General features: G+C 38.2%; 3 protein-coding genes across 3 annotated transcripts in view; 1 reads left to right on the top strand and 2 right to left on the bottom strand.

Moving 5' to 3' along the window:
* lias (lipoic acid synthetase) overlaps positions 1-2219 on the top strand; it is an 8514-nt gene extending 6295 nt beyond the window's left edge. The window contains exon 11 of the mRNA XM_032537817.1: positions 1516-2219. Coding sequence (XP_032393708.1) covers positions 1516-1577 — 62 coding nt within the window. The 3' untranslated portion in view covers positions 1578-2219. The remainder of the gene's footprint in view (positions 1-1515) is intronic.
* Positions 2220-2500: 281 nt separating this feature from the next.
* On the bottom strand, positions 2501-9431 carry ugdh (UDP-glucose 6-dehydrogenase). The gene is made up of 12 exons (XM_032537809.1): positions 9161-9431; positions 6894-7055; positions 6356-6457; positions 6032-6232; positions 5755-5952; positions 5177-5324; positions 4981-5075; positions 4767-4897; positions 3822-3961; positions 3422-3513; positions 3228-3338; positions 2501-3126 (listed from the first exon to the last, which is right to left on the bottom strand). Exons 2-12 carry the CDS (start codon positions 7053-7055, stop codon positions 3016-3018), a joined length of 1491 nt encoding a protein of 496 aa, XP_032393700.1. The 5' UTR covers positions 9161-9431; the 3' UTR covers positions 2501-3015.
* Positions 9432-10237: 806 nt separating this feature from the next.
* map9 (microtubule-associated protein 9) overlaps positions 10238-15658 on the bottom strand; it is a 6787-nt gene continuing 1366 nt past the window's right edge. Inside the window, exons 3-13 of the mRNA XM_032537761.1 lie at positions 14985-15512; positions 14707-14873; positions 14495-14603; positions 14321-14388; positions 14143-14204; positions 13891-14053; positions 13318-13404; positions 13045-13206; positions 12803-12948; positions 12259-12394; positions 10238-11112 (exon numbers count right to left, since the gene is read on the bottom strand). Coding sequence (XP_032393652.1) covers positions 10993-11112; positions 12259-12394; positions 12803-12948; positions 13045-13206; positions 13318-13404; positions 13891-14053; positions 14143-14204; positions 14321-14388; positions 14495-14603; positions 14707-14873; positions 14985-15512 — 1748 coding nt within the window. The 3' untranslated portion in view covers positions 10238-10992. The remainder of the gene's footprint in view (positions 11113-12258; positions 12395-12802; positions 12949-13044; positions 13207-13317; positions 13405-13890; positions 14054-14142; positions 14205-14320; positions 14389-14494; positions 14604-14706; positions 14874-14984; positions 15513-15658) is intronic.

Raw genomic sequence — 15658 nt, 5'->3', positions numbered from 1 at the left:
TTTGTTTCCACAATGCATCAGGCTTGTCTATATGTTCATTTGCAAACTTCAAACGCGGAGTTTTGTGGTGAGGACGTAGAAGAGGTTTTCTTCTGATGACTCTCCCATGAAGACCATGTTTGTACAAGTATCTCTTTATAGTGGAATGGTGTACCACAACTCCAGAGTCTGCCAGGTCTTTCTGGATGGATCGTGCAGTCAAACGTGGGTTTTGAGTTGCTTTTCTCACAATCCTGCGAGCTGATCTGTCTGATATTTGTGTATATATATATATATATATATATATATATATATATATATATATATATATATATATATAATATATTTCTTGGTCTTCCAGATCTTGCTTTAACTTCCACGGTTCCTGATGACTGCCATTTCTTAATTTCATTCCAAATAGAGGATATTAGCATCTGAAAACCCTTTGCTATCTTCTTATAGCCTTCTCCTGCTTTGTGAGCATCAACTATTTTCAGTTTCAGTTTTCTAGACAACTGCTTAGAAGAAGCCATGGTGCTGATTGTTGGGGCAAGGTCAGATGAGTCTGGGCATTTAAAACCTTAAGATTGACATCACCTGGTCTTTCCAGACGATGATTGAGAACAATCCATGACGCTGTCAGGTCTCAGCTTTCCAAATGGGGCGGTGCATGCTATAAACTCTGCAGGATGCCCAAACTTTTGCAGACGCCATTTTTTAGTTTTCTGTTATTTTGAAAGTGTAAATGATGGAAATAAAATCTAACTTTTTGTGACATATTATACGAATGTCTAATCTGTCATTTGTTGCCTTTTGAAGATTTTTCCATCTTTTCTTGGCTTCTTTATGCACATTATCAAAATTTTTACCTAGGGTGCCAAACTTTCGAACCCCACTGCATGTGAAAACAGGTTTGATTGAAAATTCAGCAGCAGTAACATCTTTTCTAAAATAATGATCAACTAGTAGTAATGAAAACTGTTCAGTGAGGTCTGTGGTCTATCCAGAGTAACTGGAACATTTTTTGTACTTTGAGATTTGACATCTGAAAACATCAACTGTTAAAATGCAAATTATTTGTGTGGCTTTAATGTAAGTGTGAGAATATGCACTTTTGTAAGTTGGGTGAACTGACCCTTTAAGTTTTTATGCAGTGATCACAACTCTGTACCGGCTATAACCGTCTATAACACTATGCAAGTTTGCCAGATTGGGTAGCGGATCTGTAGTTCAAATGAGACATAATGGGACAATTCCGCTTCCAATCTTTAGGCGCACCAAAGCGGGAAAAGTTACATAGTGTTGCTTTAAGCACATCACAATCATGTGAAACCACATTAGTCATATGTCAGGTTTTGGTCACTGCTTACATCTAGCCAATGCTTTATTGCCACAGCGTACATTAATATATATCATACAAATTAACAGAAAATATCCTAGAAAACATAATGGACAGCAAGGTAAATGCATTTGTTCATTTAGTTCATATGAGTCAGACACAATATATATTTTCTAATCTGTCTTTTCTCTTTACAGGTGAGTTCTTCCTGAAGAATCTACTGAAGAAGAGAAAAGCAGAAGTCACTGTCGCAGAATGAAACGCACCCAACTAGCAGCTTTCTCCCTTTAGTCTTGTCCCTACTGTACCTATAACTATACACAATATTGGTGACAAACTCAGCGTTTACTCCTGTCGTACCATAATGCATCATTGTAAGCTGTAGCACAATAAAGACTTTTACCAAACTTAATATGTAACATATTAACAACCTGGGGTAACACAAGGGCAGGTAGCTTTACGTGAGAGTACAGAAGTGACATTAGTAAGACGTAGCGCAAGTACAGGGACCCTTTTGTTCCTTTTCAAACACGGTCTCCACCTTTCACCTGCGACAACTCAAAAAGGTTTAACGTTTTCGCAAGAGGACATCAAAGAGAACAAGCAGCAGTACAAGGCCTGCAGATATGTAGATAAACTACAGACTTTGTCCACATACCCCTGCCAAGAGAAAATAAAACCTATTGCAGTAACTGTAATTTGCTGTCTCTGCACCTCAGGGGCCCCTAAATCAAATCCACCGTGAACTCTCATGAGCTCTTTGATGTCTGCTGCTTCAGGACTGATTTAATTAACAGTTTAAAAGGAGTTACTTTTGGTCTATGGGTTCTTGCAGTGGCTTAAATTTCAAACACCTATGGTTGCGGAAGCCTTGTAACACTGTTGTATTTAGATTACATTAAAAAATACTGTTTAAGCACCAAGTTGACCTTTTGTTTGGTACAGAGGTGTATAAAGAGGTACTTTTGATATCTGTAGCAGATAAAAAGATTTGGGCCCAAAGTCTTTCCTAATGTAAAATGATTTAAACTTTACACTTTTACAAGAGGATGTCCATTTTGCACACTTATTGTTTAGACAAAACAAAAATGTACATTTATTTAAAGAATTAAAACTCAGCTGACATTTTCTGGTTGTAATTTTTTTATTTCTATTTATGTGGAATTGTCAATAGGCACAAACTGAGGACACGTGACACTTTATTGCATCTCCATTTTTAGTAAACAGTCAATGATAGAAATACTGATCAACATACAGTAAGATTTATAAAAATATTTTTTTTTTTTTTTAATTGTATAAAATTGTTTTGCAATTTAGCAATGCTACTTGATTATATAGTAAATACTGTCAGAACATAGACTCACAATATAAGTGTTCATTTGGAATAGACGGTGCATGTATGGCAGCACTGAAATGTTTGGTTGACAAATGAAATGTATAAAATGAACCGTTTGATGGTTTATTACTAAACATCTTCCAAAGATTCAAACACAGTCATGGATCACATTTGCACTATAATGGACTGAAGGCTCAACTTCTTCCTTTTAGACCAACTGCAGGGGAGCAGTTAGTCACACTGTTTTGGCCTTTTTTTTTTCTTCTTTTTTTTCTCCCCTCGATAATTAGGCGTGTACCGGCAATAAAAAGGTTAAGAGAGGAATGTGTTGCATGTTGTGTATGAGGAGCTGAAGTGAGTTTTAGACTTTTGCTTTCTTTGTGGGAGGTTCACTGGCAGCGATGCGAGGACAAGCAGCTGCTGGAGTGTAGGGAATACGTGTTGTGGTCACTTTCTTACCGATGGTCTCAATCTGTGGACAGAAAAAGCAGCAAAATTATAGAAGTCAGTTCACCAACTTTGATTTTGTATGAGATGTGCATTGTGTGGTGTGTTTTCTTTCTGTCTGCTCACCTGGAAGCCAATGTTCTGGAGGTGAGGGTGGAGGTGGTCCAGCACTCTGCGACCATCAAATATAAAGGCCGGCTTCAGCATCTTCTTGTAAATCTTTTCATAGTCCAGCTCCTATGGTGGAATTTGAGGGTTAGGATGACTTAAAGGTTGTTTTTGTTTTTTATTACAAGATGAAAACAATGTGTGATTGTGACCTTAAACATGTCCCACTCAGTGCAGATGACCAATGCGTGTGCACTCTTGCAGGCCTCGTAAGGGTCTGAGGTCACAGTCACCAGCTCCGACACTAAGAAGAAGAAAACAGTGAAGAGTTGCAGGTTCTCATCTCAGCTAGTTATCGGTACAGCTTAGCATTAAAAAAAAAAGAAAAAAAGAAATGACAAATGAAGAATGTTTTTATCTTTAAAAACATTCAAAAAACAAACATTCAGCTATGTGTCAATTAAAATGTATCAGCAATGACTGGGAGCTACTTTTTGTTGTGCACAATTTGGATTTGCCCCATACCAACAATTTCCCTGCATTGAAAAATTAAAAAAAAAAACTGTTTATACACAGCCATGTAACCACTGACCACTTGGTAAGAACACCCACCTCTTTCTGGGTTGTCCTCTGAGATGTTGGGCTGGGAGAGGTCATGAATTATTTGTTCCTTGAGAACTTTGGGGTCATAAATGAACAGTTTGGCTCCCTCATCCATCAGATACTTAGAGATGTAGATACTGGAAGACTCCCTGGAGTTGCGACACACACATGCATAAATACACACATGCATAAACAGAGAGAGAGGTCATAGTTCAACACAGTATGTTTGCAGGAGTAACGTGTGATTGCATAAATAATTCTAGTTTAATGATCAACATAAGGATGTTGAAAATAAATATAGAAGAAAATAACAGTGGTGACAAATGTCTACAACGATGTGATGAAATAATAAAAACACAAGGCACATATCTTCACATGGTATGGGAGTGCACTCCCGTTAGTTGGTTCTGGAACAGAATTGCATCCAAAATGTTCGCCTTGTTTATTGTTACTGTCAATGTTTTGATTATGACCTGTCAACCTTTTAACTTTCTAGAACTCAGAAACGTGCAGTTTTGCTGGACTTGCAGCTGCAAAGAAGGTGATTGCAACCCGTTTGAAACCACCACACAACCCGTCTATCCGCACGTGGACCATTGCCTACCTGGATGTTGTTTACATGGAGCTTTCCACGGCGCGCATTAATGGAGCGCCGGGAAAGACTCTTGACACTTGGGTGAACGATAGCTGAGGCTGTGAAGTCTGGGCTGTAACCGTGTTTGGTTCCTTGTCTTGTATTTGTCTGTGTATATGTCTGTTTGTGTGTGTCTGTTTCTGCGTGTGTTGTCTCCCTCCCTTGCGTCTTTCCTCTCTATGTTCTATTTTTTTTTCCTTTCTTGCCTGAGCATTCTTTGTCTCAGTGTATTTTTTTGCATCTGTTTGTTGCTGTTTACTTTACCAAAATACATAAAAAAATTGGATCACAAAAAAAGGATGTGATGAAATGAGACTAACCTTGTGTCACCTGTGTCTTTTTTGAAGGAGAAGCCCAGCAGAGCAAGCTTTTTACCAGTAACTGTGTTGAAGAGGCTATCAATAATCCTGCAGGCAAACCGCCGCCTTTGGTACTCATTCATGTCGATCACCTGAGAAAATCATAAACAGATTAGAGAAGATGAATACAGCGAGCAGAAAAAAACGAGGTGCTACTGTGTGTGGTGTAGCTCACCTGCTGCCAGTAAGAGGCTACTTCGGGCAAGTTGAGGGCCTCGCACAGGTACACCAAATTCAGCACGTCCTTCTGGAAACAGCTTCCACCAAAACCTGACCAGGGTGTTAAAGAAGCAAAGAGATAGAAGGCAACACTTATTATACAACTTTACATAAAAGCTCACTTAAAAACATATTTTGGATGTGTTTCTTACCCACGCTGGCTTTGAGAAACTTGCTGCCTATTCTCTGGTCCATACCAATTGCCTTGGCAACCTCCTCCACATCGGCCCCGGTGGCCTCACAGAGAGCACTGATACTGTTGATGCTGCTGATCCGCTGGGCCAGGAATGCATTGGCTGCCTACACAAGCACCCATTATTATTTTTGTTGGATTGTACTTATGACAAATACAAAATAGTAAAGGCCATACAAAGGAAACAATTAGTGATCAATTAGTCAAAGCAAATGAATCAGCAACTATTCTGATAACCAATTATTTTAGTCATTCGTCAATCAAAAGTACCAAACATTTCCTGGCTCAAGCTTCTCAAATGTGAGTTTAATACGTTTCTTTGTCATATAAGATAGTAAACTGAATTTCTTTGGGTTATGGACTATAGGCCGATATAGTTATCAATATCTTGGAGAATAAAAATGTGTTTTAAACATAAATGCATTAGACTAACAACAATCATATCATAACAAAATTAGCAATTATTGAGACAGTAATCATCAAATTAAATAAAAAAGAAACAATGAAAATTATTGTTAGTTTCAGCCCTCCGCTCACCAGTTTGGACAGCTCGGACGACCATGTGTTGGTGGTGATGATGCGTGCTTTGGGGACCCAGTGTTCATAGACGGCACACAGCGCTCTGATTGCCCTTTGACCTTCGGCTGTTTCGTCTCCACCAATCAGGACGCGATCTGGCTCCTTCAGATCCCGCACGGCTGTTCCTTCTGCGAGGAACTCTGGGTTGGACAGCACCTAAAGCAGCGGCACAACAACTTTTAAAGCTTGCAGAACAACAGATATCCGATTTTTATTCTTATTCAATAATACACACTTGTAGGTTGAGGCTGGGCTTTGTGTTGGCATCAAATATTCGCCTAATGCTCTCAGCAGCTCGAACCGGAACGGTGCTCTTCTCTGTGACAATCTTGTAACCATCCGATACCTCCACAATCCGTCGGGCACATGCCTCGATGAATTTAAGGTCAGCCGCACGACCCTTCCCCATCCCATAGGTCTTAGTTGGGGTGTTCACCTGTGGGTGGAATTACAACCCCTCCCATGAATTTATTTATGCGTCATAAATGTCAAGATTTATATCTGGCGCTGGTCAAACTGTGCGTCGGGAAGTGTGCATGGGGTTAACTGATTGACTCACAGAGATAAAGACGAGGTCTGCGTCCCTGATGGCTGAGTCTATGTCTGTAGAGAAAAACAAATTTCTCCCTCTGCATGATTCAACCACCTCTTTCAGACCCGGCTGGAGTGGGAGGAAGAGGGAAAATAAGACATGGAGGGTGTGTCAGTTAAAAACAGAAATGATATACAAGTTCTCAATGACTGGTCATTAACTGCCCTTTTTGTCATGATGATGTAATACCTTGTGGTCATCTAGACATAGAGAAGTTGCGACACCGAGCAATCTGGAACTAATTTATATTTCATTTATCCCACTATTGGAGCAATGTTGTAGAAAAACATTGGCTGGAACAATTGCCTAGCTTCATCTACTTTTTCCAACACAGTTTAAGTAATAAAAACCGGCAACTACTTCAACTTATATGGCTCTCAAAACTGAGATAAAAATGTAGAGGGAAAACCCCTAAGAAAAAATGATCCAGTTTGTTGAAGTTTTATTTATTCATGCTATAATACCTTCAGCTCAGTTTCTTTGAATAAGTACATTGATATGATACCTCATATATGGGCAGAGTGTCCGAGTTCCAGGCCTTGATGCGGGACTCATTGACATCCACGACGGTCACTGTGATCTCTGGACACATGTTGGCGATCACACTACATGTTGGGCCTCCTACATACCCAGCACCAATGCAACAGATGCTCTTTATCTGAAACATCTGCAAATATAAAGAGACAAGAAAATGCAAAAAAAAAACACATCTGAAATGAGAGAGTACATACACCTTTTACTAGTGCAGTTTAAAATTCATATTCATGAATCGATTTAAGCTCTACCGATTCAAAATCAACTCATAGTGTATACGATCACATGGAAAAGGTAACTACATTTACATACTGTGAATTGTTATTGGCCATTAGGGAGGCACTATAATCAGCGTAGACCATTTTGGCCCATTTTATCCCTTCTGAGGTCGAGTGAGTCATATGTGACGCCAAACGGCACTTCTGGTCCATAACTTTGGAGCTAATACTAACAGTGGCCCCGTTCTGCTGATGTCTTTGTTGTCTTCCTATCCCTTACACAAGGTTTTGTATCCAGCCTAGAAGCCCAGAGTATTTTGAGGTCATTGTGTAATCAATCCATACTATTACATGCACCTCTCAATATTTGCCTCCCCACCGTTTTGCTTTGGGTTCCACTTTCGTGCACTCCCCGGGGTTGTTGGGGCCGATCAATCAATTTTGAATCGGATCTTGAGCCTAAAAATTGATATTGAATCGAATCGCAACATTTTCTGATTCGTGCACCCCTAGTATTTATTGTTTACTTCATATTAAAAGGTGCACTAGGAGTTCCTGCATAGTCACTTCTGTTGACATTCCAAGTCAATTTCAAACAAAACAGAGCAAGCTCACCCCTCCTCTCATGTTTCAGTAACTGTCATGACTAACTGACTGATAGTGAACCTTTAATGTTAAATTTATTTAAGTATGCACCAACCACCAAGGCAAATTCCTTGTAAGTTTTATGTACTTGGCAATAAAACCCTTTTTTCCTGATTCTAATTGTGATTAGGTTCTCCTTTCTTTTTTTTAATATTCCTGCTCAAATCAAACAAGGTCACCAATTCACTTGAAAATATATGGAAACTACTTGATTCCTTTTTAAAGCAAAAATGCGGTCCATCAGTGTCCAATGAGGATTCTCTGGTTCGTTGTGTTGTGTGACAGTTAAAGCTATAGCAGGCCATTTATTTTTGGTGTCGTTGGGCAAAAATTCCATAACAATCTTTCAGCGTATTATAATTCAAGTGGTGTGAAAGAGACTTCTGCAGCTCCTCTTGGCTCTGTTTTCAGGTGTAAAATAATCTAGATGTGACAAAAGACTTCAAGGTCATTTCAGAGAGATAGATCGATCGATCAATCGATAGAGAGTTTCCATGTAACAATAATTGTTCGTTGACATCACCTTAAGTTTTAGGACTTTTTGATAGTGAAAAAAAACTTGTAGATTCATTGATAGTAAAAGTAATCATTCATCAGTTGCAACCTTGTTTAACAATTAACAATGCGTTTCACTGTGCTAAAAAGTGTCAACTTTGAAGAAGACCTCGATTTACTACGACGAGCAATGCTCCATCAGAAAAGTTAATCTTGATTTCTTTCAAATCTTTAGAGCAATTTGAAGACAAGACAACCTTGGATTTAGGACTTGTCCGATTGTGAAAACAGCTGGCAGATAAAATGATAATTAAAGTAGCCTATACTCATTAGTTGCAGCTCCATATCAACACTTGGAGAAATTTCCATTTATCTGTCCATCCATTGTGCTAAAAAAGTGTAAACTTTAAAGAAAACTTTAAAGTTGACTTTAAATTTAATACGAAGAGCAAAGCTCCATCAGAAAAGTTAAGCTTTCTTTCTTTCTTTCTAACACTTTAATCTGTTTCTAAACCATCCTGTTCAAGCCTCCGAATGTCATGGCTCACCAACACGTCAGTCCTCCGGTAGCTGACTTACCAGTCGCACCGTTACAGTCTGGTAGAAAATAAAGAGCCATTCATTGCAGCTCAGCCACGTCTTACAGCGATAAAAACTGACCTTTTATTCCAGATACCTTAGCTAGTTCACGTTAGCTGTGCTGCAGAACAAGTGTCACTGCTTGTATGTTAAGATTACGCACTAACAGGCCCATGAGTACGCTAGTTTACCTCTTCTTTCCCATTGGTAAATGCGAGAACTAAACACAAGTAATAAATGAACGGACGTCTATACTGTAGTGAAGCACCTAGCTAGCAACCGTGAGCTAACGTTACATTACCTCTGCCACTTCGACAATCAGTCAACTTCAGGAATGCGCAGATTATGTTAGCTCCTCTCTTTAATGTTAACGTATGGAAACAGCCGTCGGTTCCGGTGATTGGTAACAAACGATGTTAAATGTCTTTAAATAAAATGTTAACTAGCGCTCAACGTAAAACTCACACACAGCACCAGCCTCTTACAACTGCACTACCTTGTCTAAACTAAGGGTACGTACTTCTTGTACACTATCACCTCAATCTTCATGAAACCGCCCAGGAGACACTTCCGGTATGATATTTTCAAAGTAACAGCACAACACGATTCAGGTTCCTTTCCCATTAATAATAAATATAAGCAACATTTTTCTGTACAACTAAAACCATTTAAACGCTGGTGGAGAACGTATTCAGATATTTTGCTTAAGTAAAAGTCTATATGGAGCTAGAACAGTGACAGTAACCTGTGGTATTGAAAATAAAATGTGGCATTGAAACGATATGTGAAACACTAACATCAAAAAGTAATAATCCCACAATCCTATTATATTATTTCACGTTGACATGTGTTTGCATTATGGTAGGTTTTTCAATGTCAATCAACATTGTTTCTTGATGTCTGTGTCTTTTCAGTGACAATTTTTATTTTTATGCTGTCAAAATCTTTACAGTGTCGCTGGTTTTCGGTTTTAACTTTCCGTCACTGTGTTGGCGTAGGGATGAGGGGCCTGAGGGAAGGTACAAAGAGGGCGTGGTTTACGGGTAATTTATTTACATAGGTTACTGGCGAGAGACCGAAATCCTCACAGATGTATTAAAACTACATATCTGCGACGTCTTCCTCAAGTTCACCAGGCAGCTAGCGGATCACGGAGGTGGAGTCTGGTGGACCTATTTTTTAAAAACAGGACTGCAACTGATTACTTTCATCATGGCTTAATCTGGGTGATCATTTTATTGGTTAATCAGTTAATTGATTAGTTGATAAATTAATTGAATATTAATTATTATATTATTATTATTAAAATCATTTGAAGATAATACAATTATTGCAATGACTAAATGGAAAAACAGCAAATCCTCACATTTGTGAAGCTGGAACAATAAAAAAAAAAAAAATTGCATGAAAAATGACGATTGTTAAAATAGTGCCAAATGCCCTTATTAATAACATAGGGCTGTAATGTTCAGGTATCTGCATACTTTTGGTCATGTAGTATAATAATCATTTAGAAGTTAAGAGGGATCTCCATCCTCACATTTCTACAGGAAAGATGATGTTGAGAGAGCGTCAAAAGTGTAGCTCTCATTAGTTTATTGTGTTATTTGTTATTCTAAAGTAAAGGTTTTAGATGATGATACCAATGCAATGAAAATAAATAAAAACAAAAAGTTAAACAAATCATTTTCTAAAACTGTGTGATGATTTGGAGCCTTTGGACAAAAATAAACTGTTGAATTCAACAACAGTTCAACAATAAACAGTTCAAGAATCAGCAGACCAATTATTATCGCCCTTGACATTAATAGGTTTTCTTATTGCTGCCTTACATTCAGATGTGGCAATAATAGACCACCACATATATAAAAAAGGGTTTGTTACATGTTACCATGTCACAGGAAAACAAACGTTTCCTAACTTTGTAATCATACTGAAACATTTCATAAAAAAACATATAAAAATCTAAACTTGCACTAGAGCGGCTGACTTCTGCAAAACTTGATAAAAAATATATAAGTGAACAGCTGCCATCTAACTGTTTAAAACACAACATACAGTACAAAACTTACAACATAAGATGTAACATAGAACCCACAGATATTTTAAGGGTAGTATGTTACATTTCAAGTGTCATTTTCGAAATGGTATAGTTTTATTCGGAGGGCTCCACGGAGGAGGTGGACTGTCGTTGAGTATTGCTTGTATTCGTCTTTCTTCTCTTTGTCTCTTCTGTTCCAGATCTTTTCGTACCTGTTGGAAAAAAGAAAATCAATATTCCAAAAATATTAACCCTTCCACATGTCTTCTGTGATATAGACAGCAAACCACTTGTCCTACCACACTGAACCACTGCTACACATCTATAAAGATGCATATTGCTCTGTTTTCCTGGCAGCTTTGGTGCACTCAGATCACTGCCTGATCTGCAACCTACAGGCAGAAACTCAAATCTGGTAAAACTGTAGTTGAAACAGAGGAGAAACAGGGCGCCTGGGTAGCTCACCTGTTCACACACCCATGCTAAAGTAGATTAAAAAGAGGAATAAAAAAATATCTTTTGAAAATTGTTCTTAATGCTTAATTCAAAATTTTTTGGAAAATCCAACCTTTTAAAGGACACCAATTTTCTTTGTGAATGAATAATGTATTGTAAATAAATACATTTCTTCCTTAAATTACAGGGGGCATAAGTATACACACCCCTATGTTAAATTCCCATAGAGGCAGACACCTACTATGCATCCCGATAAAGTTCCTTTGAGATTGCCATGGGGAACTTTCCATAAGATCATCTCTTAATGCAAATCTAACCAGCTATTAGTCTAATAGTCAATATGCAGGTATGGTGAAGGGTATGTGATGATGTGGGGTTATTTTAATTCCAAAGGCCAAGGGAACTTTATCAGGATGCATAGTATCCTGGATCCATGAAATAACTGGCCTTTAAAAAATAACTGTGTTTACATATGCCCCCTGTACTTTAAGTAACAACATTTATTCATTGACAATACAGTTTTCATTCACAAAGAAAATTGGTGTCCTTAAAAGGTTGGATTTTCCTAATTTTTTAAATGAAGGCATTAAGATCAATTTCCAAAAGATGTTTTTTTCTTCTTCTCTTTAATCAACTTTAGCATGGGTGTGTAAACATATGCAAGCCACTGTATATGGAAGTACTTGAAGCTGCTGGAAAGCTGAGTCAAATTCCCTGTTTGTGGTCATGAAACTGATTCTGATGCCTTTGATATAAACACTTCTTTGAGGACTGGCAAATCGTTCAGCATTATGGAAGAAATGCCCCCCAAGAGTGAGTGAGACCATTTTTCTCAAAAACAAATAAAGAGCCACCACCTTTGATGCCCATTTATCCCTGACACCACTAGTAGTTCTACTTACCAACCAGTTTTCATACATCTCTAGAGCCATTTTATCTCTCTCTTCTTTCATGTAGCATTCCTCCTCTGCTTTGTTTTGTATTTTTTCTTGCTCCTTTGTGAATTTTTCAAGGACGACATTTTTCTTCTTTTCATGCCTTAAACATTTTTTGAACAAAAAAAGGTAACAATAGTTTAGATGATCAAGATACAGTGATGAAATGTGGCTCAACATCAAGCTTCGGCTGCCATCTGGTGGTTGATCAATTCACACCCAGCTACAGATGCTATTCGCCCCATGCAGCTATTTGAAATGCACTACTTTTATTTTGTAAATACTTGTTTAAATACTTACTATCAGACCCCAATACAATGTATAGTAAACATGCACAGTAGGACAATTTTACAAACACTGTCTGCAATCTAGCAGTTCTAGCCACTAAATGACAGTAATGTGTGACATTTGTTGTTTTCTGGGTAGAACCGCAGGCATTCAGCAGCTGTCGGACTGTATTGGCTCCACTGTTAAAAAGTTTGTTTCTGTTAAAAAGTCAATTTACACTCACCACTCAGAAAAAGCAGATTTGCGGTCTCTCTTTTTTTCTTCCTCCTGTTGTTGTTTTCTAAACTGAAGCTTACTTTCAGCTTCTCTTTGTTTTCTGAACTTTTCTTTGAGTAGCTGATCATGCTCCAGTTTCCATTTTTCAAACACCTGCAATGTTTATAACATTACTCATTCATTTTACATCTTTCGACAGATTATTGTAGTTTCGAATAAGAATAACGCGCAAAATATCAATGAATTTACCTGTTTAGCAGATTGCCTTTTTTCTTCTTTCTCTTCGATCGCTCTTTGCTCTTTTGTGATTAAATCTTGCTTTTCTTTGGCTTTCGCTTTGAGACTCTCTGCTTTCTTTTCATTCCAAGCCTGGTACGATGCAACAGCATCTTCCTTTTTAGCCACTTCATCCTGTTTGTTTTTGGAAAGATAGCAAGCAGTGTGCATAAATGTTAAAATAACCAGTAGGTGTCTTTTTTAGTGCAGTACAACAGCAATTTTAAATAAAACCGGATTATTCACTCTTTTCTTTTTTTCATTCAGGATTTCCTCTTTCTTCTTTCGTTGCATGTTCTCTTTGAACTTTTCCTTTTTCTTTTGAAGCCATTCCTGTTAGGAGTACATGTGAGTGAGAGAGAAAAAACATACTCAGATATCTTCCTCCCAAGGACTGGCAAGAGAATTTCATAAAATGTGTTATTATTAGGAAAGGTATTCAACGTTTTAAACCCAAATTGGCTCTTCAGGATCCATTCCTCTTTACCCCCTAAAAATAACGTAATACAATCTGAGGATAATGTTATATAACATAGACATTACCAATGCAGTGTTTAATAGGGTGAAAGAAATCATACTCTACTTTTAATAAGTATATTCTATATATCTTATATACCTGTAATCAAAGCAATATCAGTGTCTTAGTCTAAGCATACAATGGCGCTCTTCTAGATAGTGCTGAGGAGAACTGCACTGGTTGCATATTGTCCTTCACCATAAAACACATAACAGAAAAAACACTGTGAAGATTGAAGAACTGAAGACTTTGAAGAACTTCAGCAATGTGGCATCATGACACGGGCTCATTGTCACACTGACCTGGTAAATGGCAGCTCTGAGTGTATCTGCTGCTTGAGGCTGAGACTCCTGTAGTGAGACTTTACGATCCAGAAGTTTGAGAGATCCCAAATACTTTGATTCCACTTTCCTGGAGCACACACTCTGAGATCTCTGAGTGGTGTTAGAGTGAGAACTTGATGTCCTAATTTTAACAAAATGACGGTCAGTTAGGTTATTACCCTGGTCTATCCACAAAGCTTTGGAAGTGTCTGTTGCAGCTTGTTTACCAACCTAGTTTCAAAGGATTTTTCAAGGACATGAGAGAGTTGATGTGAGTTATCTACTGAGTCTGCCTGAAAGAGGACAATTAAAACACATTTAAAAAAACAACAACTAAGAAAAATCAAAATAAAAAGGCAGAGCACATCTATTAAACTATCACAGTCACACCTGACAATACATTACTTACATTAAACTCTTCGAATGATGTGGAGTACTTTCTCTCCTGTTCTTGGCTGTCATTGGAAATAAAGCCATCTAAAACAAAAAAATGAACATCAAGAAGATTAATGAGAAATACAATATAAAAAAATACAATAAAGAAAATAAGGTAACTTATGGTTCTGAGGAAGCCAATGATTACCTCTGGATCCAGAATCAACTGTGGAATTGGTGAAAAGCTGTGACTGCTCACTCTTACTTGAAGAGAATTTACTGAGGCTGCATGAAGCTGCATGATCTCTGTCTGTCCACTTCGGTGAAACGACATAACAAACGTGCTACACTTAGATGTTTCAACAAAAAAATACTGAACAACCAAGCAATGATGCCTGCATGTGGACCACAGCTCCTTACAGCAATGTTGCTGGACATGTCAGTGGAGAGGGGAATGGATGCAGAGGAAGTCTGGGGCCTGCTGAGATCCTGAGATTCAGTGTCTTCAGCTATCTTCTTTGCAGCATGATGGCTCAATCCAAGAGTCCTTTGCCTCGGTTTAGGCCTGGGTGGCTCCCTCTCTGTATCTGAATAATGACAGTTTGAGGAAATATAAATTCAAAACTCTGCAGGAAAATCTGACAAAAGTGGCATGTGCCCTTTGGGACTTATACTGTACATGGAGAAGGTAAACAGACCTGCTGAGGACACGTGTTTGAGGTCAGATGCTGATAACTGGGGAGTCTGGGAGCTTTCTTCCGGAACAGAGTTGCACTTCTCTTCGGGACATGGAGTTTCCATTACACTGCTGTCAGATGATAAAGGCAATGGCATGTCCAGTAGAGTGTCATCGGATGTTTGGTATGACATAGACTTACTGGAGCTCTCTCTTGTGATTTGATAATCGGTAGACTCCGCACCACTGCTTTTAAATCGAACATTATCTTCACTGACATTTGTAGAGTGTTGCGAGGAAAACGAATCATTATAATTGCTGTGTAGACCGGTGGAAGAGTTTGGTGCCTCGGTTTCACGTGACTCTGATGCTGTTGTGTCTCCCGATGGAGAGAAGATTCTTTGGGTTTTCAGAAATGAAACTCTCTTTGTCCTACCGTGTTTGTCTTCATCGTCTGAAATCTCAAAGTTGTTGATTTTGGATTTACTCTTCCCAGCCTTAAACGCACCAGCCCTCTTTTTTCTTGATTTGAGGAGTTCATTCAAAAAATCTGTGATATGAAAGAAAATGTCACGTAAATGACAAGATAGGACCTACCATTAACATTAATTAATCTAAACTCTAGGTCCACTTAGTAGCTTTTTCTGGAGCTTGCAACGGCATTTTAGCATCCATGTGTGTGTATATATATATATA

The sequence above is a fragment of the Etheostoma spectabile genome, chromosome 2, assembly GCF_008692095.1.
Source record: "Etheostoma spectabile isolate EspeVRDwgs_2016 chromosome 2, UIUC_Espe_1.0, whole genome shotgun sequence".
In the NCBI taxonomy this organism is placed as follows: domain Eukaryota; kingdom Metazoa; phylum Chordata; class Actinopteri; order Perciformes; family Percidae; genus Etheostoma; species Etheostoma spectabile.
Note: the sequence above shows the minus strand (reverse complement) of the source record. Positions and strands in the feature narration are given on the sequence as shown.

Excerpts from the sequence above, each read along its gene's own strand:
- ugdh (XM_032537809.1), bottom strand. The coding sequence starts at position 7,055 with ATGTTTCAGATAAAGAGCATCTGTTGCATTGGTGCTGGGTATGTAGGA. Across the intron at positions 6,458-6,893 it reads ACACTCTGCCCATATATGAG|CCGGGTCTGAAAGAGGTGGT; the intron begins GTATCATATCAA and ends CTCCCACTCCAG. Across the intron at positions 3,339-3,421 it reads CTGAGTGGGACATGTTTAAG|GAGCTGGACTATGAAAAGAT; the intron begins GTCACAATCACA and ends ATTCCACCATAG.